This window comes from Marmota flaviventris, chromosome 18, assembly GCF_047511675.1.
Source record: "Marmota flaviventris isolate mMarFla1 chromosome 18, mMarFla1.hap1, whole genome shotgun sequence".
Classification (NCBI taxonomy): domain Eukaryota; kingdom Metazoa; phylum Chordata; class Mammalia; order Rodentia; family Sciuridae; genus Marmota; species Marmota flaviventris.
The window spans coordinates 1,300,033-1,321,227 of NC_092515.1; the positions used below are offsets into that span (position 1 = coordinate 1,300,033).

The following is a 21,195-nucleotide window of genomic DNA, read 5'->3' on the forward strand; positions in this document are numbered from 1 at the left end:
GAATCAACTCGCTGGCCACATTAGGTGACCCCAAAAAAGGATTCATGATGGAGGTGGGTATTTAGTGGACATGGCAGCAGAAGGAAGAAGGCCAGAGGCAGGTCCAGGTAGGATGGACGTGAAGCACCTCAGTAGGGGGGAGGCTGAGGAGGCTGAGGAGGCTCCTCGGAGACGCCAGAGGAGGCCAGTGGGGGGGGAGCAGTACCCCCTGAGAGCCAGACTTACTCACGGAGACCAACGCCATGTGTTGAGGGGCACAAGTTTATTCAGCTTCAAGAGCAGCTTCACCAGCTGGGAGTGGGGACGAGCCAAAGGAAGGGTCCACCCCCAGGACTGGCACTGGCCTGGACTTTTACACAAGTTCGGAGTGGAGCTACCAGATGTGGGGCTATCCTTTTCACACCCCCCAGCAGCCCTGTGGGGAGGGTGGTAACATACCTGTTGCACTGATCGGTAAACAGCCCAGGAAGACGAGGCCCAGCCCAAAGTCGCAGGTGAGGTGAGGCACGCTGCACTCTGGACTCACCGCCCTCAAGCTCTGTGCAAGCATGTCTGGATTTACACCAGGAAACGGTCACCCGGTGCATGTTGATTGTTGCTGGAAAACGTGGGCTTCTGCACTCAGCTCCCGAGCCTCAGCTCCTGATCTTGTACAAGTTAATGGTGCACAACTCGTCTGGCCCGAGGACTCCTTTAGCTCATTATCCTTGTGCGTTCTCCAAACGCTGGACATCAAGCGCTTCCCAACATCCCCAGACCTGCTTCCCGGGAAACTCTGGCTCTGACGAGGAGAAGGTGGTGGCAAGGTCCCTGCTGGTGCAGTGGAGGAGCTTCCTCAAACCCCCTGGCTCCGGCACTACCAGCAGGCAGCATCCTTACAAAAACCAGCAAACCTTGTCCAATGGCTATTTAAACCTGAGATGGAGGCTCTTCCAGAACTAAAGAGAGGAAAGGCACAGGACATGGGGGGAGCCCGGTCTGCACCCAGGTCCGCCGCTCCTGCTCTGCTCCCGGGGAAGCTGCCCATCTCTCCGAGCTCAGTTCCTGCCGCTCCAAAGACCAGCACCCTCACAGAGGTGCTGTGGGAATTTAGGGAACTAACTGTGGGAAGCGTGCGCGCAGTGCCCGGCTGGGAAAGAGCCCAGCACAGTGCTCATTGTCACCTCCACGGGGAGGGCCCTTGCAGAGGGGTGCTGCTGCTCCCATGCTGGAAGGCCTGGCTGGACACGGGCTCAGGAGCGGTCTGCGTGGTCCCCTTTGCCTCACATGTAGGACTCTCTGCAGACCGCTTTGACTCTCTGAGCCTCTGTCACCTCCCTTGTGAAGTGAGAATCGTGACGACATTTGAGCATGATTTACTGGTCCTTGAGAGAACCAGGGGAGCCGCAGGGAGAGAGAGGGAGTGGGAGGGAGGGAGACTGAGAGTAGGAAGGTGGAACCACGGTCTTGGGCTCAGGTCTGGAGGCGGGGTCTTTTCCTTGCGGGGTCCTGGCGAGGAGGCAGGAATGAGCAGCTGGGCCATGCACACCTTCTCCCTTGGAGGGTCGCTCGCTGTGTGAGGCCCTGCTGGGGACTTGGCTGTGGGGCTCCCAGGCTGGAGAGAGGACGGTGGAGCCCAGCTCGCAGAGAGGCAGGTGGAGACTTGTGGGTCCTGCCTAGAGGGGCGCCTCCTGCGCCCGAGCGCGGTCCTCTGGCTGCAGCGCTCCCACCTCCCCCGCAGGGTTCCCCTCGGTCCTCACACAGCATCCTCCATCACTGGCACGAGTCGCCTTCCCCTCCCCGTCTGAGGGCCATCTGCAGAGCCCACCTAGCTCTCACCCTCGGGAAATCGCTTTGTCTTCTTATCTCTTTGCTTCTCCATTGTCCCTCTTCCCAAGCAGTGACCATCTGTCCAGTGCTTCCCAGCGCCCTGTGGGGAAGGAGCTCAGCACAGCCGTGCGGTGGATTCTGTGCACGGCAGCCTGCACCGAGAAGAAAGCTGTGCCAGCTCTGCAGACCAGACTGGACAGGGTCCTGCGTCCCCTGCCCAGCACCACGCTCAGGTGAACAGAACCGCCAGCCGTGACGTCGCCTGCTGGGTCCTTCCTGATCTCTCACCTGGCTGTGTGCATGCAGGCTAGTGAATCTGCCTGTCTGAGCCTCCCATCTGCCCAATAGGACAGAACCATAGAAAAAAACCAGGTTTCATGGCAGATTCCCGGCACTTACAAAAGGCTCACAACTTATGGAAGTTTTATTGCTAGATTCTGTGTCCAAGTTTACGTCAGTAAGGCCAGGCATGGTGGCACACCCCTGTAATCCCAGCGACATGGAGACTGAGGCAGGGGGATCACAGGATCCAGGCCAACCTCAGCAACTTAGCGAGACCCTGTCTCAAAATAAAGATAGATGAGGGCTGGGGATGCAGCTCAGTGGTAAAGTGCCCCTGAGTTCAATCCCCAGGGCCACAACCAAAAATAATATTATTTTCTATGTGAACTGTGGCTGCCTCAATAGTAGCAGAGGGATATATACCAAAAGTGTCTATGATCACAGAGTTTGGGTGCAGTTCGTGATTGTCCAGCCTCCTGCTAAACGCTGTGTCAGTTTTTGTGGGAATCCTTCTTCGACACAGATAGAAAACTACCTCTTGTCCTCCTTGGGTATTACTATTGCTGACCCCCAGCATAATATAATTCTAGAAAATAAAATCACATTAAGTGTGATGTTCTTGGAAGAACAGAGCTGACAGTCTTGCCCTACTCTGGATTTATACTGAATTTCTATGTGGAGTTTAAAAAGAAAATTAAGTTAATTTGGAAAGGACATCTGTATTGCAAAGCTCATAATGAAAACAATTTGAGTTTATTTGTTAGAGACACTTGACATTCAGTGCTTTGCTTAATTAAACCACCTCAGGAAAGAGAAATGTGATTCTCTGGTGCTTCATTTGGTGAAAATATTTCCACATGAACAGATTTAGTAAAAACAGTGACCCTGTTCAGAATTTGCCTCAAAAATCCCCGGTCAGTTTCCCCTAGATTCCAGCAGAGGTTGGGCTGGAATGTCACGAGTGGCTCCGGCCATGAGGACATCCTTCTGATCTGGGCTATTGAGCTTGTGCGAGCACCAGAACTTGAGCAGTCTCCTTTGTCTCCACACAGATGGAGCCGTCCCCGGAGCTGGCCAACGTGACCAGGGTCCAGCAGTTCATCCTGCTGGGCTTGTCCACCAGGCTGGGCGTCAGGGACGTCCTGTTTGCCATCTTCCTGGCTCTCTACCTGCTGACCCTCCTGGAGAACACCCTCATCGTCTCCCTCATCTGCAGCCACAGCCAGCTCCGCAAGCCCATGTACTTCTTCCTGGGCAACCTCAGCTGCCTGGAGATGTGCTACGTGTCGGTCACCATGCCCACCCTGCTCCTGGGGCTGTGGGTGGGACCCTACCACCTTTCCTTCGTGGCCTGCATGACCCAACTCTTCTTCTTTGTCTCCCTCATCTGCACAGAGTGCACGCTGCTGGCCTCCATGGCCTATGACCGCTACGTGGCCATCTGCCGCCCTCTGCACTACCCGCTGCTCATGCGGCCCCAGGTCTGCTGGGGCTTAGCCCTGTCCTCGTGGGTAGGGGGGCTGGTGGTCTCTGCCGTCAAGACCACGTGCATCGCCAGCCTGTCCTACTGCGGCCCCAACGTGCTCAACCAGTTCTTCTGCGACGTCTCCCCCCTGCTCAACCTCTCCTGCACCCACGTGGCCCTCACGGAGCTGGTGGACTTCATCTCCGCCATCGTCATCTTCTGCGGGACCCTTCTGGTGGCGCTGGCCTCCTACGTGGCCATCGGGAGGGCGGTGCTGCGCATGCCCTCCGCGGCCGCCCGCCGCAAGGCCCTCTCCACCTGCGCCTCGCACCTGGTGGTGGTGGGCATCTTCTACTCGGCCGCCCTCTTCATCTACTGCCGCCCCAGCCGCATCAAGTCCATGGACCTCAACAAGGTGCTGTCGGTCATCTACACGGTGGCCACGCCCCTGTGCAACCCGGTCATCTACTGCCTGCGCAACAGGGAGGTCCACGCGGCGCTGCGCAGGACCCTCCGCGGGCCGCGACCCCGCCGCCCCCCGGCCCGGGGCTCTCCCCCGCCTCCAGTCCTCCTGGGCCCAGCACCAGCGGTGACCTGGAAAACCAGAGGCCAGGCTGGAGGAAGGGTCTCCCAGGCGCTGAGTCCACATGGACGACGTCAGCCTGAGCCACCGAGGGCGGCCGAGCCGAGGCCGCGGGGAAGGGGTGGCCAGAGGACGTGTCCGCGGCCGCCCAGGGGGAGGGTCTCAGCTCACTGCCGAGAAGCGGAGTGAACACCGTCCTTTCCACCCAGCGGGTCAGTGTGTCCCCAGAACAGGGGCAACACGCCAGGGGCCAGGGTGGGCGTGCTCCTCGTGTGCATGAAAACGTCAGAGGTGGCCTAAATGCCCATCAGAAATGTGTGTGTGACCAGCGGAGGTGGTCCTCGCCTACGTCCCAGCCGCCTGGGAGCTGAGGCAGGAGGATCAGGAGTTCAACGTCAGCCTCAGCAACTTAGCCACGTCCCGTCTCTGAATAAAATATAAAAAGGGGCTGGGGATGTGGGCGCAGTGGCCAGTGCCCCGGTTCAATCTCTGGTACCAAAAAGAAAAGTGTGGACTGAACTCTTTAATGTTCCATTGATTACAGGAGAAACCATGAGAGACTTAAAAACAAACAGATTTGTGTGTCTTGCTGGAAGTGTGACCAAGTTACACATGTTCAGTACAACACACCAGAAGAGAAGTCGATCCTGTGCAAGTTGATAAAAGCCACCAAGTGGAACAAGGAGGGAAATTCTCTGTGAGCTTTGCTGGTTTTTTTACTCGGTTTAGGAATGATCACCACTAAGGTCAGTTGGTTCGGCAGGCGCGGTGACTGGCTGTGTCTGTGCAAGCTCCCACCCTCCCTGGTTGGCCCTGGGTGCAGGAACACGGAAGAGCACTCCTGCTGCAGTCCAACCTCTCTGCCATGAGGCTGTGCGGCACCGGTCCTCGGGGTCTGGCCTGTGGCATCTGCTCACTGCGCCCTGGCCAGCTCCCAGCTCCCAGTCCTCTGCTCAGAGCTGGCCCCTGCTCCTTTCTGGCCCATCCAGCTCCCTGCGTCCTGCGTGTAAGTCCCTCGTCCCTCTGTACAGCCCACTTCACCCAGCTCAAGGTCTTCCGTCTGTCCATCCATCCACATTCTCCCGTGGGGCTGGATTTTTTTTTTGGTACTGGGGTTTGAACTTAGGGACACTCAACCACTGAGCCCCAGCCCCAGCCCCATTTTGTATTTTATTTAGAGACAGGATCCCACTAAATTAATTAGGGTCTCGATAAATTGCTGAGGCTGGCTTTGAACTCATGATTCTCCTGCCCCAGCCTCCTGAGCGGCTGGGATTACAGATGTGTGCCCCACACTTGGCTGAATTTTCTTTTTTAAAGAAAAAAATATTTAATAAAAATAATTTGAGGCAGTGGATGTGAAAATATCAATTATGTTGATTCTGAGTTCTTCTGAGAGAAGCTGTCATGTAACTTTGGGTTTCCTGATGTTTCTGGGGGCAGTGTTTATTTCTTTTTATTTAACAAAATGTGAGAAGTCTGGAAAATGTTAAAATAGTAACTGGCTTGCTTCAGGGTTCTCCCTGGGAAACACTGACCGTACCAGGGTTTCGTGGTATTCTACAGCCTGATGGGTTCTTTTACACCCCCTGCAATTTGAGGGTGTGCCTGCCAGCTTACTGCTGTGAGGTGACACCACCGCGTCACCCATTCCAGGAGTCGGGGACCCATGATAGAGGATCTGGAGATGCAGGAAGGGCAGGGTGCTAACCTCGCGCCTTGTCTCCAAGGCCCCTCCACCTTGTACCTGCCAGAATTTCCTTCTTTCTAAGGGTGAATACTGTCCCGTGGCGCATCCCCGATGGCACTTGGGCTCCAAGCCGCTGTGGACAGAGTACAAGTCCCTTTATGTGATTCCTTCAGGGGAAGCGTTTCTGAGCCCCTGGTGTGCACTAGAAGGCCCCCTGTGGTCCTCGGCTTCATGAGGGCTGCTCCAGGCCAGCCCTGACCTGTTTCCACACTGACATACTGACCCACGCCAGCACTGGTCAGCTGGAGGCTGGAGCTGTCCCTGTCATCTCACGCCCCAGGCTCTGAGCACAGTGGCCTGGTGTGAGGTGGCTTGGAGACTGCCCTTCCTCTGCCCCTCCTCCACAGAACTTTCCTCCCCGCCTCTCCCGCAAGTCCACAGAGACAGGGCGGCCCCTGAGGCCCAGGGCTCCGGCTTAAGCTCCCCTCCCTGCCTCCTCCTCGCCGCGTGGGTCGCCAGTCGCCTCAGAGGAGCTAGAGCAGGAGGAGACGCAGGGCGGGGGGGTGTGCGCCTCCTCAGGACCAGGACCAGCTGCCCCCCAGATGGACTGAAGAGCTGCTCTCCCCTCCTCTGGACAGAGGCCGAGGCCACCTGGACACCTCGTCTTCCGCCACCAGGTGAGGAGACCAAGTGCAGCTGCAGACCTGAGCTGACCCAGGCTCAGGATGTCCGCTGAGACAGCAGCCGGTGGGCACACACATACGTGCACCTACGGCCATGAGTGGCAGTAGGCACGGGCTTCCGGAGGGCCACACGCGGAGAAGGAGGAGCAGCCCTCCGCCTGACTTCAGCCTCTTTCAGCCATGATGCTCCTCCATCCCTAAGAGTCCGGCATCAGTGGCTACTATCCCAGCACTTCTCATTCTCAGGGAGAACTCGTCACCTAAGAGCAGGTGAGACAGCGGAGAGGGCCCAGAATACACTCGTGCATCTCCAGCAACTGAGTCTTGTCAAAGGTGCCAAAAACCTACACCCAAGAAGGATAGGCTCTCAACAAATGGTGCTGGGGAAACTGGCTATTCACATAGAAGAGCCATTTAAAATAGACTTTGTATATCCCCCTGTACAAAAATCAACTCACAGACTGCTCCTAGGCCCTAATGAAAACCCCAATTTTTCAATCTGTAAGAAGGGAACAGGGAAAATACTGCAGGACATTGGAACAGGCAGTTATTTTCTGGATAGGACTACAAAAGCCAAGGAAATAAAGGCAAGAATTGAGAAAAACAATTACATCCAACACACACACATACACACACAAACAAAAACTTCTGCATAGCAAAGGAGACAATCAACAGAGTAAAGGATCATCCTGCTGAGAAGAAATATTTGCTATTCATCTGGTTCAGCATTAATATCTACACTATAAAGAATTCAAAAAACATAACCAATAAGAAATAATGTGGTTAATAAATGGGAAAATGATTTGAAGAGACTTCACAAAGAGGAAGTACTGATGGCCCATGAGTACACAAATAAAGCTCCGTATCTTTTGCCCTTAGGGAGATTAAAATCAAGACTATATTGAAATTTCACATATACTTGATGTAGGATTATTGAACCATAAATAAGAATGACATTTGCAGGGAAATGGATGGAACAGGAGGATATGATGTTAAGCTAAATAAGCCAGACACAGAAAGATAGGTCTTGCCCTTTTTTTCTCATAGGTGGAAACTACAAAATGAAAAATGATGATCTGAAAGTTGAAGAGAGACTCTTTAGGAACTGGGAAGGGTGGGCGGGAAGGGGGAAAGGTGAAGGGACAGTGGTGGGGGGCATGAGCCTGGCAGGATGTGGGCAGGAACAGGCGTGTCCCGTGAATCTCCCCATCTGGGCAGTTGCAGGTGTCAGTGATTATGATTCTGAACAGTACTTTGGAATGAAGCCATAGAAGTCCTAAAAAAAAAAAAAATAGTAGGTGAGGCAAAAGTGGGACGTTTTCCTCCATGTGTGTGGCATGTCAAGGGACATTTTGCTGTCATATATACCTATAAAGGACAAATAAAATTTTTTTAAAAAAGAAAGAAATGAATCCCCCCAAAAACAAAGAGCAGGTGAGGGCTGGGGCTGGGCTCGGTGGCACAGTGCTTGTGTAGAACGTGTGAGGCCCTGGGTTTGATCCTCAGCACCCCATTAAAAATAGATAAAATAAAGGTATTTAAAAAAAAGAGTGGGTGAAGTGGGCCCACTGCCCTCGGGCTCTACTTTCTTTGCAAGAAACCCACTTGATAAGCTCTCGTGGAATGAAGTGAACTAAAGACTGTGAGCGAGTTCTTCTTCTAGCTAAGAGTCTATTTCCTCATGAGGAAAAATTCTGGGTTTCAAGGAAGACAGCGGTTCCAGTCCCAGGCCAGTACGACCCCTGGACAGGAGCCTCTAACCACTTTCCCTCCCACAGCAGGGAGATCACCTGCACGCCAAGGCAGACTGCGGGAGGCACTGATTTTGAAAAGCAATTGAAACTCTGCGGGTCCAGTCGCCCGCTCAGGGCTCAGAGGCAGGAAGGACGTGAGGCCATCCCCCGGGAGCAGTAGCCAGGTCTCATCAGCCCGCACCTTCGAACCTAGCACAGGCGTTGACAGGTAGTTGGTGGGTGAGCTTTGAGGGGGGACTGGCGTTCAGCACCCCGTGCTGGACTCGGGGTGCTGGGGACCCCGTGGGGTGCACCTACAGGATGCAGCAGATTTTCTGGAGCATTGCATCTGGAATGGCAGGGAGCAACCCGGAAAGAGACTGAGGGAGGTGCTGAGCCTGGGTGGGGTGCAGGGGGAGAAAGAAAGGCAGAGCTGGGCCGGGAGGAGGGCAGCCTTGAGGGGCCCAGAGGACAGGAGGCAGCTGAGGTGGAGATGGCGCTCCAGCGGCCAGCCTGAGCTGGACAGGGAGCTCCATCCCCGAGGACACCCCCACCTGCAGTGTCAGACCCAGTCAGTGGAGCTCCTGCTGAGGTGGCAGAAACACCTGCCCAATTCGTGAGGGGACGCGGGCCCACGTCCAGTGTGACGTCAGGCCTCCCCTGATCTCAGCCTGCCTCGGTCTCCAAGCCAGAACCACAGGGTAGCACCACGGGTCCTCGGCGCGTTATTGGGGGGGATTAAATTCAAACCATAGCCACAGTGTCCATCACCATTAAATTTTAGATTTTTTTTACAGTTCAGAAGAAGCATTTTAAATAATGATCAATAAGTCAGATTCGTTTATTTTTCATTTATCGATGACAGAGGAATGCATCACGATTCTTATTACACATATAGAGCCCAGCTTTTCATCTCCCTGGTTGTACACACAGTATAGTGACACCAATTCGTGTCTTCATACCTGTACTTTGGAAATGATGACCATCACATTCCACCACCATTTCTAATCTAAGCCCTCTCCCTTCCCCAATAAGTCAGATTTATAAAGCCCATCACTGTTGATTGTTTTTGGTTTTTATTTATTTATTTATTGTTCTTCTGAGATATCCATGACAGTAGAGTGTACTTTGACATATGAGACATGGAGTATATCTTATTCTAATCAGGGTCCCATTCTCCTGGTTGTACGTGATGTGGAGTTACACTGGTGGTGTATTCATTTACGACATAGGAAAGCGATGTCGGATTCATTCTACTGTGTTCCTACTCTCTTCTCTCCCTTCCCATCAGTCCCCTTTGTCTAACCCAGTGGACTTCTATCCTTCCCTGCCCCCCATATTGTGTAATAGCATCTGCATATGAGAACATTCAACCTTTGGTTTGTGGGGTCTGGCTGATTTCACTAAGCATGATAGTCTCCAGTTCATCCATTTAGCAGCAAATGCCATGATTTCATTCTTCTTTGTGGCTGAATAATATTCCATATGTATATATATACCACATTTTCTTTATCCATCATCTGTTGAAGGGCACCTAGGTTGGTTCCCTCGCTTGGCTATTGTGAATTGAGCTGCTCTAAACATCCATCATTGTTAATTTTTATCTGATTAACAGAAATTTATTAGAATGCTAATTTCATGGGAAGCACTTTTATGTGTTGAGATAATAGAGAATATAGTGAACAAGTGAAGTCCTTTTCTAAGACACACACACACACACTCACACACACACACACACACACACCACATTCTGGTAGATGATTTAAAGACAGCAGGTTCTGATGGATCTGGCCTAGATACTTCACTTTTCCTTTATGCTCAACAGAGCCAAGTAATACCTCTGTTTCTCTCATTGAATAATTGGGCCTTTAAAAGAGAATTGGCCCTCGGGTAAAACTGGTTTCCTTACTGATCATTTTAAACAAGAATAAGATGCAGTTGAATTTCCAAACGAGCAGTTGACACCAGCAACCAGCCAAAAGGTAAGTACCCTCAGGTCATTCTGAAGGTCCTAAAGGTGACTATGTTTTAAAATGATTTTTAATTGGTTCCGAGTTGGGGGTTTTTAGGAGACACTTTCATTCAGTGAGAACCAGTTTGCACCGGCGCTGGGGCGTGGCCGGTCTGGGCAGTTACTCGGTGCCCAGGCTCGGGTCCCCTGCGCTGGGGCGTGGCGGAGCGGCCCTGGGGAGTGCTCGGCTCCACCGAGCTCCGCCCTGGTCGGCCACGTGGCCCCCACACTCGCTGCCCCACTCGGTGCTCAGGGAGGACGGCGGGGCCTGGGGGTGGGCTGGGCAGCTGCACTGCGGCCTTCTCCGTGGACCAAGAGAGCTGGGGCCAGGCCTCCTCTGCTCTGGCCTCAGAGGTCAGCAAACAAGGATGCCGCGTGGGCAGAGGAGAGCGAGGGCTCCCTGCTTGGCGTCTCGCAGACCCGGAGCGGAGGGAGAGCCCCAGGGCCCGCCGCAGGGAGCTGCATGCGTGTTCTCCTGATGGCCCCTCCTGGCTGCCACGCGGTCCCCGGGAGAAACCAGGAGGGCAGGGCAGGAGGAGGGACCCGGGGAGGTCGCCGAGTGCTCCCCTGGGGACGGGCGGTGCTGCCAGCCGTCAGCACCACGCATGCGTGCCCGAGAGGCGTCCAGGCGGTCGAGGGCATCCCGGGGCGGCCCGTCGGGATGCGGTCCTCTGCGGATCCTCCTGCCCACCTGTTCCGGCCTGGGAGGCCCCTGAGCTCACCCCCTCGGCAGGTGTGGCCTGAGGCCTTTCCCTCACAGGCGGCTGCAGGGGCCTCTGCTCACCCGCACCCCCGGGGGGGCCGACCCTGCCGCCACACAGGGGAGATGGCCAGGGCCTGCGGACCGCCCTGGCGCCCTGTGCGGACGGCCGCCCGCTGCGCTCTGCCCAGCTGTCCTCTCCCCAGGCGGGTGTGGAGCAGCGGCTGGTCCGGGCCTTGAGGCTCAGCCTGCTCCTAGGACAGCCGCTCAGCCTGCTGCGCCTTGGCTGCGCAGGGCTGTGGGTGAAGGGGCCGGTCTGAGCGCCGGCTGCCTGGCCAGGAGGGCTGGGGAGGTGGACAGGGAGGTGGACAGGGAGGTGGACAGGGAGGTGGGCTGGGAGGTGGACAGGGAGGTGGACAGGGAGGTGGACAGGGAGATGGACAGGGAGGTGGGCTGGGAGGTGGACAGGGAGGTGGACAGGGAGGTGGACTGGGGAGGTGGGCTGGGAGGTGGACTGGGAGGTGAGACAGGGAGGTGGACAGGGAGGTGGGCTGGGAGGTGGACAGGGAGGTGGACTGGGGAGGTGGGCTGGGGAGGTGGACAGGGAGGTGGACAGGGAGGTGGGCTGGGAGGTGGACTGGGAGGTGAGACAGGGAGGTGGACAGGGAAGTGGACAGGGAGGTGAGACAGGGAGGTGGACAGGGAGGTGGACAGGGAGGTGGGCTGGGGAGGTGGACAGGGAGGTGGACAGGGAGGTGGACAGGGAGGTGGGCTGGGAGGTGGACAGGGAGGTGGGCTGGGAGGTGGACAGGGAGGTGGGCTGGGAGGTGGACTGGGAGGTGGGCTGGGAGGTGGGCTGGGTTGACGCAGGCTCCGGCCACGCAGAGGCAGAGCCATTGTAGAGGTGTGGCTCTTGGACCATGTGCCCCTTACCCCCATGGTTTCTTCCGGGCCTAGCTTTCCTCAAGGTCAGAGTGGAAAGCAGGAAGTGTGCACCATAACTGGACCAGGGCAGGACCTGGCCGCTGGCCTCCTGCCACAGGGCAGGCAGCTTGTGTGGGACCTGCTGCGGCTCTTCCTTCTGTGGGTGACACACAGCACAAAGAAGGCTAGAGATGCATTGCATTTAAACAGAAGCACTTGCAACAAGGGAGCTGCATATTACCCTACTGTAGGCTTAGATAATACTTTGGGTTCATACGCAGGTCATAACAAAAGGAAGTCATCCCAATAGACCCCTCAGACTCCAGGCTGAAGAGGTGAGGCCCCCCAGGCACTCAGAACAGCTGCTGGACGTCCGTCAGCTCACCTGATTTTCATAACGCACTCGGGGGAAGCAGGTGTTGATCTCCCAATTTTTAGAACCTTGAATTGTTTGTATAAGGTCATGGGTTTAATAAGAAAAGCCACAAGTTCTCGTGCTCAGAGTTTGTCCTGGGAATTTGTCAAAACAACAAGAAAACAGTCCCAACAGACATCAGACTGCAGGCGCTGGCCTGGCCACGCTGGGCATCCTCTCAGGGTGGTTTTCACCAGGCATCTCCAGGAACCAGATGTCAACAAATCTCCTTTGTCTCCACACAGATGGAGCTGTCCCTGGAGCTGGCCAACGTGACCAGGGTCCAGCAGTTCATCCTGCTGGGCTTGTCCACCAGGCTGGGCGTCAGGGACGTCCTGTTTGCCGTCTTCCTGGCTCTCTACCTGCTGACCCACCTGGAGAACACCCTCATCGTCTCCCTCATCTGCAGCCACAGCCAGCTCCGCAAGCCCATGTACTTCTTCCTGGGCAACCTCAGCTGCCTGGAGATGTGCTACGTGTCCGTCACCATGCCCACCCTGCTCCTGGGGCTGTGGGTGGGACCCTACCACCTTTCCTTCGTGGCCTGCATGACCCAACTCTTCTTCTTCATAGTCCTTATGGGCACTGAGTGCATCCTCCTGGCCTCCATGGCCTATGACCGCTATGTGGCCATCTGCCGCCCTCTGCACTACCCACTGCTCATGCGGCCGCAGGTCTGTGTGGGTTTGGCTCTGACTTCATGGCTGGGGGGGCTGGTGGTCTCGGTGGCCAAGACCTCATGCATCGCCAGCCTGTCCTACTGCGGCCCCAACGTGCTCAACCAGTTCTTCTGTGATGTCTCCCCCCTGCTCAACCTCTCCTGCACCCACGTGGCCCTCACGGAGCTGGTGGACTTCATCTCCGCCATCGTCATCTTCTGCGGGACCCTTCTGGTCACGCTGGCCTCCTACGTGGCCATCGGGAGAGCGGTGCTGCGCATGCCCTCCGCGGCCGCCCGCCGCAAGGCCCTCTCCACCTGCGCCTCGCACCTGGTGGTGGTGGGCATCTTCTACTCGGCCGCCCTCTTCATCTACTGCCGCCCCAGCCGCATCAAGTCCATGGACCTCAACAAGGTGCTGTCGGTCATCTACACGGTGGCCACGCCCCTGTGCAACCCGGTCATCTACTGCCTGCGCAACAGGGAGGTCCACACGGCCTTCCGCAGGAGCCTGCACTGGTCCTGAGGCTGACCAGGTGGCCGTGGCTGGGGAGACCTCGGACGGCCAAGGCCCTACTTTTTTTAGAGATGTGATTCACATATGGTAAATGTCACCTGTAAACATGCCGGATTCAGTGGTGTGTTTAGTGATTCACAAGGCTGTGCAGCCGTCACGACTGTCTGACTCCAGGACCTTCCATCCCCCAGGGGAGACCCATACACGTCGACATCATTCAAAAGATCATCCCGCTTAGTACTAAAGGGGCTTTGGAAAACCAGATGTTGCTGGTTTTGCCCAAAAAGCGCTAGCCCCTTGGAGAGTACCCGGTGATGTCCATTAGAAATACTAAGTGCCTAAACTCTGAGCCAAAGTTGCCGCCCTTGCAGATACCTCAGAGGAAAACTGAAAATAGTCACACAGTGATATCCATTGTGGCATTGTTTAAAATGCCTCAATCTGGGAAAATGTGAATATCAGTCAACAAGATGATGAGAGTTAGTTATGATAACTCCACGGCATGAAATGTTAAGAAGCTGTGCTGAGAAGAGCTGTTTGTGTCTCTACATTGGCCGTGAACTCGCGTTACATCGTAAATTTCAAGTAAAGTTTTAAATAAATGTTTGGCTGTGAAAGAACTCAGGGGAAGAACATTTGCTATCACAAAGAGGAAATAAAGGCTTTGCAATTACCACTTAAACCATTATTTAAAAACAAAAACCACACACATCTATGTTTGCACAGGACTTTTGAAGGAGGCATGCACTAAAAATTAAAGTTTTTTTGATAAATTTCAGTAGCAATAAAAGGAATAAATAAATAAATAAATAAATAAATATCAGCTGCAGGTCACCTCCTCTATGGAGTCAGGCCGCGAGTGCACCCTCCCCTCTGCTCCTGCTCGGGAGCCCCATGGGGAGCGCGCTGGGCACACACACAGGAGCTTCCTCCAGTGGTGGAGACCTGGGCCGCTCACTGAGGGACGCCCTGTCGCCTGGACCCTCAGGCACGATGACTTCCTGCTCTCCAGGCAGACACAGCTTCTAGAGAACTCTCTGGACTGCAGACCACAAGCCCTTGACACAGACATCAGGGTGTCACCAGGGAGGGACGCAGGCGGAGCTGCTGAGCGCCTCGGCACCTGCTCTCCTGCCGAGTCTCCGCAAGAGGCCCCCAAGTCTCAGCCAGGACCAGCCACTCCGAGCTGTTCCCAGGTCTGGGGACAGGGACGTGCCCCCAGCGTGAGACAGGAGCATGGCAGCCCCTGCCCACACACGGCAGGACACACGTGGACACACACAGGACCAGGGGAGAGGGGCAGGAAGGGCCCCAGTGGGGACCAAGAAGAGCCAGGGCAGCAGTCTGGGCCTGAAGCCAGCCCTGGCCTCGGGTGGACCGTGAAAGGAGGCCAGCTACCCAGAGAGGGCACCTGAGGATCCTAGAGCCCAGCCCAGGCTGGCATCCAGGGCTCCTCCCCACACTGCAGCTGGGTGCCAGGGCAGGAGCAAGGGTCCTGAGGCCCCTGCACTCTAGCCTGCCCCTCAGTGACTGACCTCTCCTCGCTCACCACCACGTCTTTTCAGTGTCAGAGATGCACCATGGGCTCCATGAAAAAGCTGAACGTGCAGCCGCCATGGCCATGAGGGACGCGGGGAGCAGAGACCTGGCGCCCTTCCTCTCTAAGAGCCTCAGTGCCACAGGCACGTCCCCACCTTGGGCACAGGAGCAGGAGGAACAGAGGTCAGACGGGCTCTGGCGTGGCCATGGCGGCAGAGCCACCACCCATGTGACCCGGAGCTCCTCCTGCCCCTCTGTGAACTTCGGTCTCTCTTTGTTTCTGGGCTCATGGTGGTACCTGTCCCAGCACGGCTGACTGGTGGCTTCCTAAGGCAAAATCCACACCGAGCCCTGCACCCGGGTCGGGGCCCCAGGAGCTGTGCCAGCCGATCCACACCCCCCTACACAGCCAGCCCTGCCTGTCCTGCCCCCGTTCACCCCCACCCCGGCAGCCTGCTGTCCCCAAGAGCGGGGTCTGCGGGAGGAGGGAGCCCCTGGCCAGCTGAGGCTGGTGGAGGGCCTCCCTGTTCCCCAGACAGTAGACAACGGGGTGCCTGGGCGTGGCCACAGTGCAGATGACAGACAGCACCTGGCTGAGGTCCCTGGACTGGAGGCCAAAGCTGCCTTCTCCTGGCACCTGAGCAAGGGACCACCTCTCCCTATAACGGTTCAGGCACCGAGGTTCTCACTGAGTCATTGTCCCCAGGGCCTCAGGGGGCAGGGGGCAGGCAGACTGGGAGAGAAGCTGGCCAAGGCCCGAAGGGCCCTGCCTGGCCTCCACCCGCGTCCTCCAGCCCACACTCACGGCCAGGACTTCACCCCAGGGCCGCCGCCCTGCGCGGGGTGCTGGGAGAGGCAGATGGGTACCCCGCCAGGGGACGGGCTCTCTGCAGAGGGACACCACACCCTCAGGAGAATGGCGCCCTTTTCACTGGAGGCTCCTCAACACTGGAAAGGGTCAGGAGAACCAGGGTGGTAGAGGGCGTCAACGGACATTCCTGGGCGTCCTTGGTGGCCCTGGAGCAACGTGATCCTCTCCCATAGAGTGTGTGATGAATCTTGCAAGTTCAAATGGAACTTGGCCCATTAGTGCTCCTGGGTCCCATCTGTCTCCAGGTCTACCCCTGCGCCCGGTAGGTGGCTCTGCGGCGGTGCCCCCGCAGCAGTGTCGGGCAACGAAGCCTGCCGTCTGGGCACGCGCTCATTAACACGAGGCTTGAGATGGACCTGCTTCTTCCCAGCCCCACGGCCCTGGGGTCAGAAGCCCCTGTGCTCGTGGTTGAACAGAAGGAAGGAAGGCTTTCAGGGGGTGACGTTCCTGTCTTCAACTGTTAGATTCTCCATCAACAAACATTTCTAAAGATCTACCACGAGCCAAGCCCTTGAAAGGAAAGGTCAGGGTCCCTCCTGGATGGGGTCACAGGTTGGTGGTGAGAGAGAAAAGTGAGCAAATATGTGCCATCTGAGGTCACAGGAGCCAGGCAGGAGCCCAGCAGCCTCCGCCCTGGGGAAGAACTTTGCTGACCGCCTCCCTGCGTCTTCACCGTGCGAGGTGGACTCCTGTGTCCACTGTGCTCTGCGTCGTCTAGGGAGGTGTAGGTGACCTCCACTTCACAGGCATTAACGAAGGCAGTAGCCGCTGCTTACTGGGCACCTTGTGGGCACTGGGATCATGACAGGTGCTGGTGCACGCAAGTTCACTCTATAAGACAGTCCAGATGGGCATGACCGTCACCTTACAGATGGCTGTCAGGGACACGCAGTCTTAAAGGTGGAGCAGGAACTCCGATTCAGGCTCTCGTGCTCCGGATTACCAGGCCACTTCTGCAGCTTGGTTTGGATTTCTGGGTACCTGAGGGGGATCACGCCACTTCCGCACCAGCACACAGCTCCCCCAGGGCAGGAGAGGAAGGAGCTGAGAGACAGGTGCTCTGAGGAGGTGGAGCTGATCTCCAGGGTGAGCTGGGTTTTGCTGTGGGGAGGTGAGTGACCACTGGGCAGAGGGTCACTGTGGGCGCAGGTGGGACAGGAGCAAAGAGTGCTGGTGTGTGTGCGCCGTGGGAGAGCAGGGGCGCACACCTGGGAGGTAGGGATGTTAGCGTGAGCCCCAGAGGCAGGCAAGGACGCGACACACCCTGCCTCGCGGCTGCCCCCGTCCAGGCTGCAGCATTGTCTCCCCGCGGCACTGCCATTCCTGAGAACACAGCTACTCTGGAGTCACAGGCACAGGGACTTAAAAATAGCTTTATTTGACTGCGAAAAGGGAAAATAATAACATTAAGTGTGATAGCTCAATTGAACTGGACCGTCCAGATTTGCACTCAGTGTTCCAAACCAGAGACACGCCCGGGAACAGGCGCGGCTCGCGGGGGGAGAGAGGTCTCACCAACCTCGCGGAGGGGTGAAGCTCGCGCAGGGAGCTGGGTGCGAGCCAGGGTGTGGGAGACGCTCTGCGCTCTCTGAGCCCCTCTGAGCTGGCAGCGCCCCTGGGCCTCCTCCTCCAGTCTCCCGAGGAGCCGAGGCTGAGCGGGGCCTCCTGAGCCCCCCTGAGTCTGCAGCCTCCCTCTGCACATGGCCTGCTGCCACATTCTGCAGAACGCTGCCGGACGCGGCCTCTGTCCAGAACCCCTGGGCACCGGAGCCACCCGAGAGCAGGGGGCACAGCTCAGCTTCCAGGCAGGGGCCGGCGCCCGCCAGGGTCCTGGCTGCAGGGGAACTGATCTGGAGCAGCAGGGCCCTTGGGTCACCCTCCCAAGCCCCCCCCCCTCATGAGAAGCTCTCACTTGGACGCCTTGTCTAAGTCCACAGAGGGCAGCTGGCCCTCTAAGGCCCAGCTCCTGGGCTTTAGCTGGTCCTTCTGCTTACAGCTGCTTATAAACACAGGTCTCAGAGCCCGAGATCAGGGAGGAGGAGCCGCAGGGAGCCGCAGAGGCCCCGGCCACCTCTTCCACCGCCTCCCGACCAGTCCCTGACCCTCGGCTGGTTACTCAGGGCGCTGCGTCTTCACCTCGCTTCAGGAAGCAGAATCTTTCTGGAATTTCCTTCAGGAAGGAAAAGCAGGAGCTGCCTCACCGTAGCTGGGAGGTAAGAGAGTAAGATGGCTTGGCTTAGGGGAGGAAAGAGAGGAGTCAAAGGCCACCCTCCTGCAGGCCACCTGCGGGGCCAGCCCCCCACAGCGGGAGGAAGCAGGCGGTCTCCCTGTGGGAGACGCAGGCAGAGGCTCCAGGTCGGAGGTGCTGTCTGAGGTCACAGGCCAGCTGCAGACAGAGGGAACAGTTGTGACTGGCTGCATCTCTGTCCTTGACTGGATGACAGCACGATTCCAACTGAGATTCATAAAACCAACTTACTGGGCCAACACTAGCATGAAAAAATCACACCAAAAGATTAAATTAAATCCAGACATGACGCAGAAAGGGCACGTGGAGGGAGTGTCAGGAGGTGTGCTGCCGGGTTTGCCTGCCCGTGCCGAGTCTGCCGTGTCACTGTGCCCGGTCACCGTGCCGGCCCTGGTGACAGCCCTCGGGGCTGCTGAGCAGTGGAGCCCACCTCTGCACCCCGCCCACAGAGGCAGACCCCAAGGTCCCGCTGCCACCACGTGCGGTCTTTGTGCTTCAAGGCACATCCTGAGCCCACGGGTGATGGGCAGCCCAGGCCTGGAGAAGCGAGAACCCTTCAGCACCGCCCTGAAGCTTTGGCCAGGCTGCTCCGGGCAGCAGAGACCAGGGCCTCAGACCTCCCACGGGACTGGGAGCAGCTCAGTTGTGATGAAGGCTTCAGACCCTCGAGCCGTCCCCACACTGCCCACTGTGTCCAGCAGACTGACCAGGGACACCTGGGCACCTGGAGTCGTCATAGGGGAATGACAACACAAGCAACCCCTGGGGGAGCTAAGTCAGGTGCAGGGTTGAGATGGGCAAGGGGCGGAGAAAGGGCCACCACCAAGGGGACCCGAGAGGGAAGTGGTCCAGCCCAGGAGGGACAGTGCTCGGGTCACTGCAGGAAATCCTTCAGTACCGAGGACAGCGCTGACATTACCACCTGGGGTAGCCCAGGGGGTCAGAGCCCACGGCAGGGCAGGGCTGAGCTGTCCACCTGGGCCACAGCCAAACTCCACTCTGGACAGGACCATCCACCTGGACAGAGCCGAGCCTGCGCCGGGCAGTACAGACGTGGGCCTGGAGCTCAGAGCGCACTGTGCTCTGAAGAGGGCACGACGCTTGGCATGTCCAGTGTTTCCAGGAGCAGCCCCACGGGCTTCTGTGCAGACGGAAGCTCAGCCTGCACACCAGGGAGCTCTCTGCCGACCAGCTACCAAGACTGACCTCTGGTGACGTTAGGCGGGGCTCAGAGACCACAATGCACCCACCCAATCCAGGGCACCTGGGACACCGACAGGTCTGTTAGCTGGTAACACGGGGACACCGCTGTGGACACTGGGGGTGGATTCCGGGTAGCTGCGGGTTCAGTCTTCCTAGACAATGCCTGACCTATTTGGAGTGTGACGGTGCCACTTTAGACTCCTGGAAGCGGAGTGTGGAAGTGCTCTCTGTTAAGCTGCACTCCTGCCGCCGATCCTCTGGGTGACAGTGGTCTCTCGTTTCAGTTTCAGTTTCCATTTCCTTGGTTCCTAATGAAATGAGCGTATTTTCATGCTCTTGATTATTGATGATCCAGGCATTCCCTCCATTTTTCTACTGGAAAACTACACATCAGCTGGTAAATGTCTTCACGGTGTACCCAGGGACCCTTGTCACATGTATCCTAAACAGCCTTTCCAGGGGACTTTTAACTGCTGTGGTACTCAGAATCTCTCTGGATGACTGAAGTTTTCCAGTTTTGAGGAAGGCGGGCTCAGTGACTGACTTTCATGTTGTGTTCTATGAGTCCAAGGTCATAAAACATCTATCCTAGGGATATTCACTTCATTTTATATTTTTAGTCCACCTGGGGCTGGGTTGGGTCCTGGGTGTGGCGAGGGGTCCGGCATGGATTATCCCAGAGCAGGTCACTGAGACGCCCCACGTCCAGTACTGTCCTCACAGAGCTTGTGGTGGGCAGGTGTGTTTCTGGGCTTTGCCCGTTCTGTTACTCTTCTTACCTGTGAAGCTCAGCTTGCACTGGGAATGTGTAATGGAGAGAACTGAACGCTGCGAGGAGCTTAGAAGGTGCCGGATGGAGGCGGCACAGCCCAGGGAAGGAGGAAGCCCAATCCCCTCTCCCCTCCTCCTGCACCCTCGCTACGACCCTGAAGGTGCTGGGCTGCGCTTTCCTGATGCACCTGGAAGGCCCCCACGGCTCAGCTGCAGCTGCTCATCAGTCAGGAACAAGCTCACCGGCCCTCTGCAGCCCCCCGCCGAGTGTCCTCTGACTGCCCCTCTGAAACAGGCCCCTCCAACCTGGCTGAACACATCCACCCTGACTTGCTTTCTCTTGGCATGTAGCCTCTGAAATTCTCTTTTCATATTTGTCCTCCCTGCCTCTCTCCCTCCCCCTCCCTCCCCCTCTCCCTCCCCCTCTCCCTCCCTCTCTCCCTCTAGATCATAAATTTCTAAAGGTCACCAGCACTGGTTTTGCTGTTTCTGGCACCTGGAACCTGGCGCATACTAAGTGACTCTCTGGTATTAAACACAAGTGATAAGGTCACAAGTGTGCCCAAATATTCTACTCGCCCGCCGAGTCTCAGGTTGGATTCCCAGTGTTAGGGCCCAGAGAGGACGGTGCTCCTGCACCTCTGTCCCTTGAACAGGTACTGACTGCCTGAGTCCTGGGCATGAGCCAGTGAATAGAGACAGTCTGGGGTGGGGACAGGGGTGAAAAGAAATTCATCTCTGGGCTTAGAAAGCCCAGAACTGGGCTCACGACTGCAGCTGGGCATGGGCAGTTTCTCTCCTTCCTCCCTGGAAGGAGCTGCCTTTGCAACTATTCGGGGAGGAAGCCTCTTGGGGAAACATGACTTCTCGTGCCTTTCCAACGAGCAGAGGCAACTCTGCTTCAGAAACTAGCCCAGTGGAGAGAGCACATGTCTCAGAATGATCGGGACTCCTGCTTTGTTTAGGACAGGACACACAGTCTCTGGGGAGAGGAAGGAAGTCCAGCAAGAACAGACCACTTAGGGCCTCGAGAAGCAATGACGTGAGCTTCCCCCACTGGGTGAAGCGCCCCCTCTGTGGCCTGGGTAGTGCC

At 56.7% G+C, this 21,195-nt stretch overlaps 2 protein-coding genes across 2 annotated transcripts; both read left to right on the forward strand.

Annotated features, from left to right (window-relative positions):
* Nucleotides 1–3,128: 3,128 nt before the first annotated feature.
* On the forward strand, nt 3,129–11,276 carry LOC139702762 (olfactory receptor 6Z7-like). The gene is made up of 2 exons (XM_071604898.1): nt 3,129–4,164; nt 11,017–11,276. Exons 1-2 carry the CDS (start codon nt 3,144–3,146, stop codon nt 11,274–11,276), a joined length of 1,281 nt encoding a protein of 426 aa, XP_071460999.1. The 5' UTR covers nt 3,129–3,143.
* A 1,249-nt stretch (nt 11,277–12,525) lies between these two features.
* LOC139702808 (olfactory receptor 6Z7-like) lies at nt 12,526–13,479 on the forward strand. Its single transcript, XM_071605165.1, has one exon. The coding sequence runs from the start codon at nt 12,541–12,543 to the stop codon at nt 13,477–13,479; it is 939 nt and encodes a 312-aa protein (XP_071461266.1). The 5' UTR covers nt 12,526–12,540.
* Nucleotides 13,480–21,195: the final 7,716 nt, after the last annotated feature.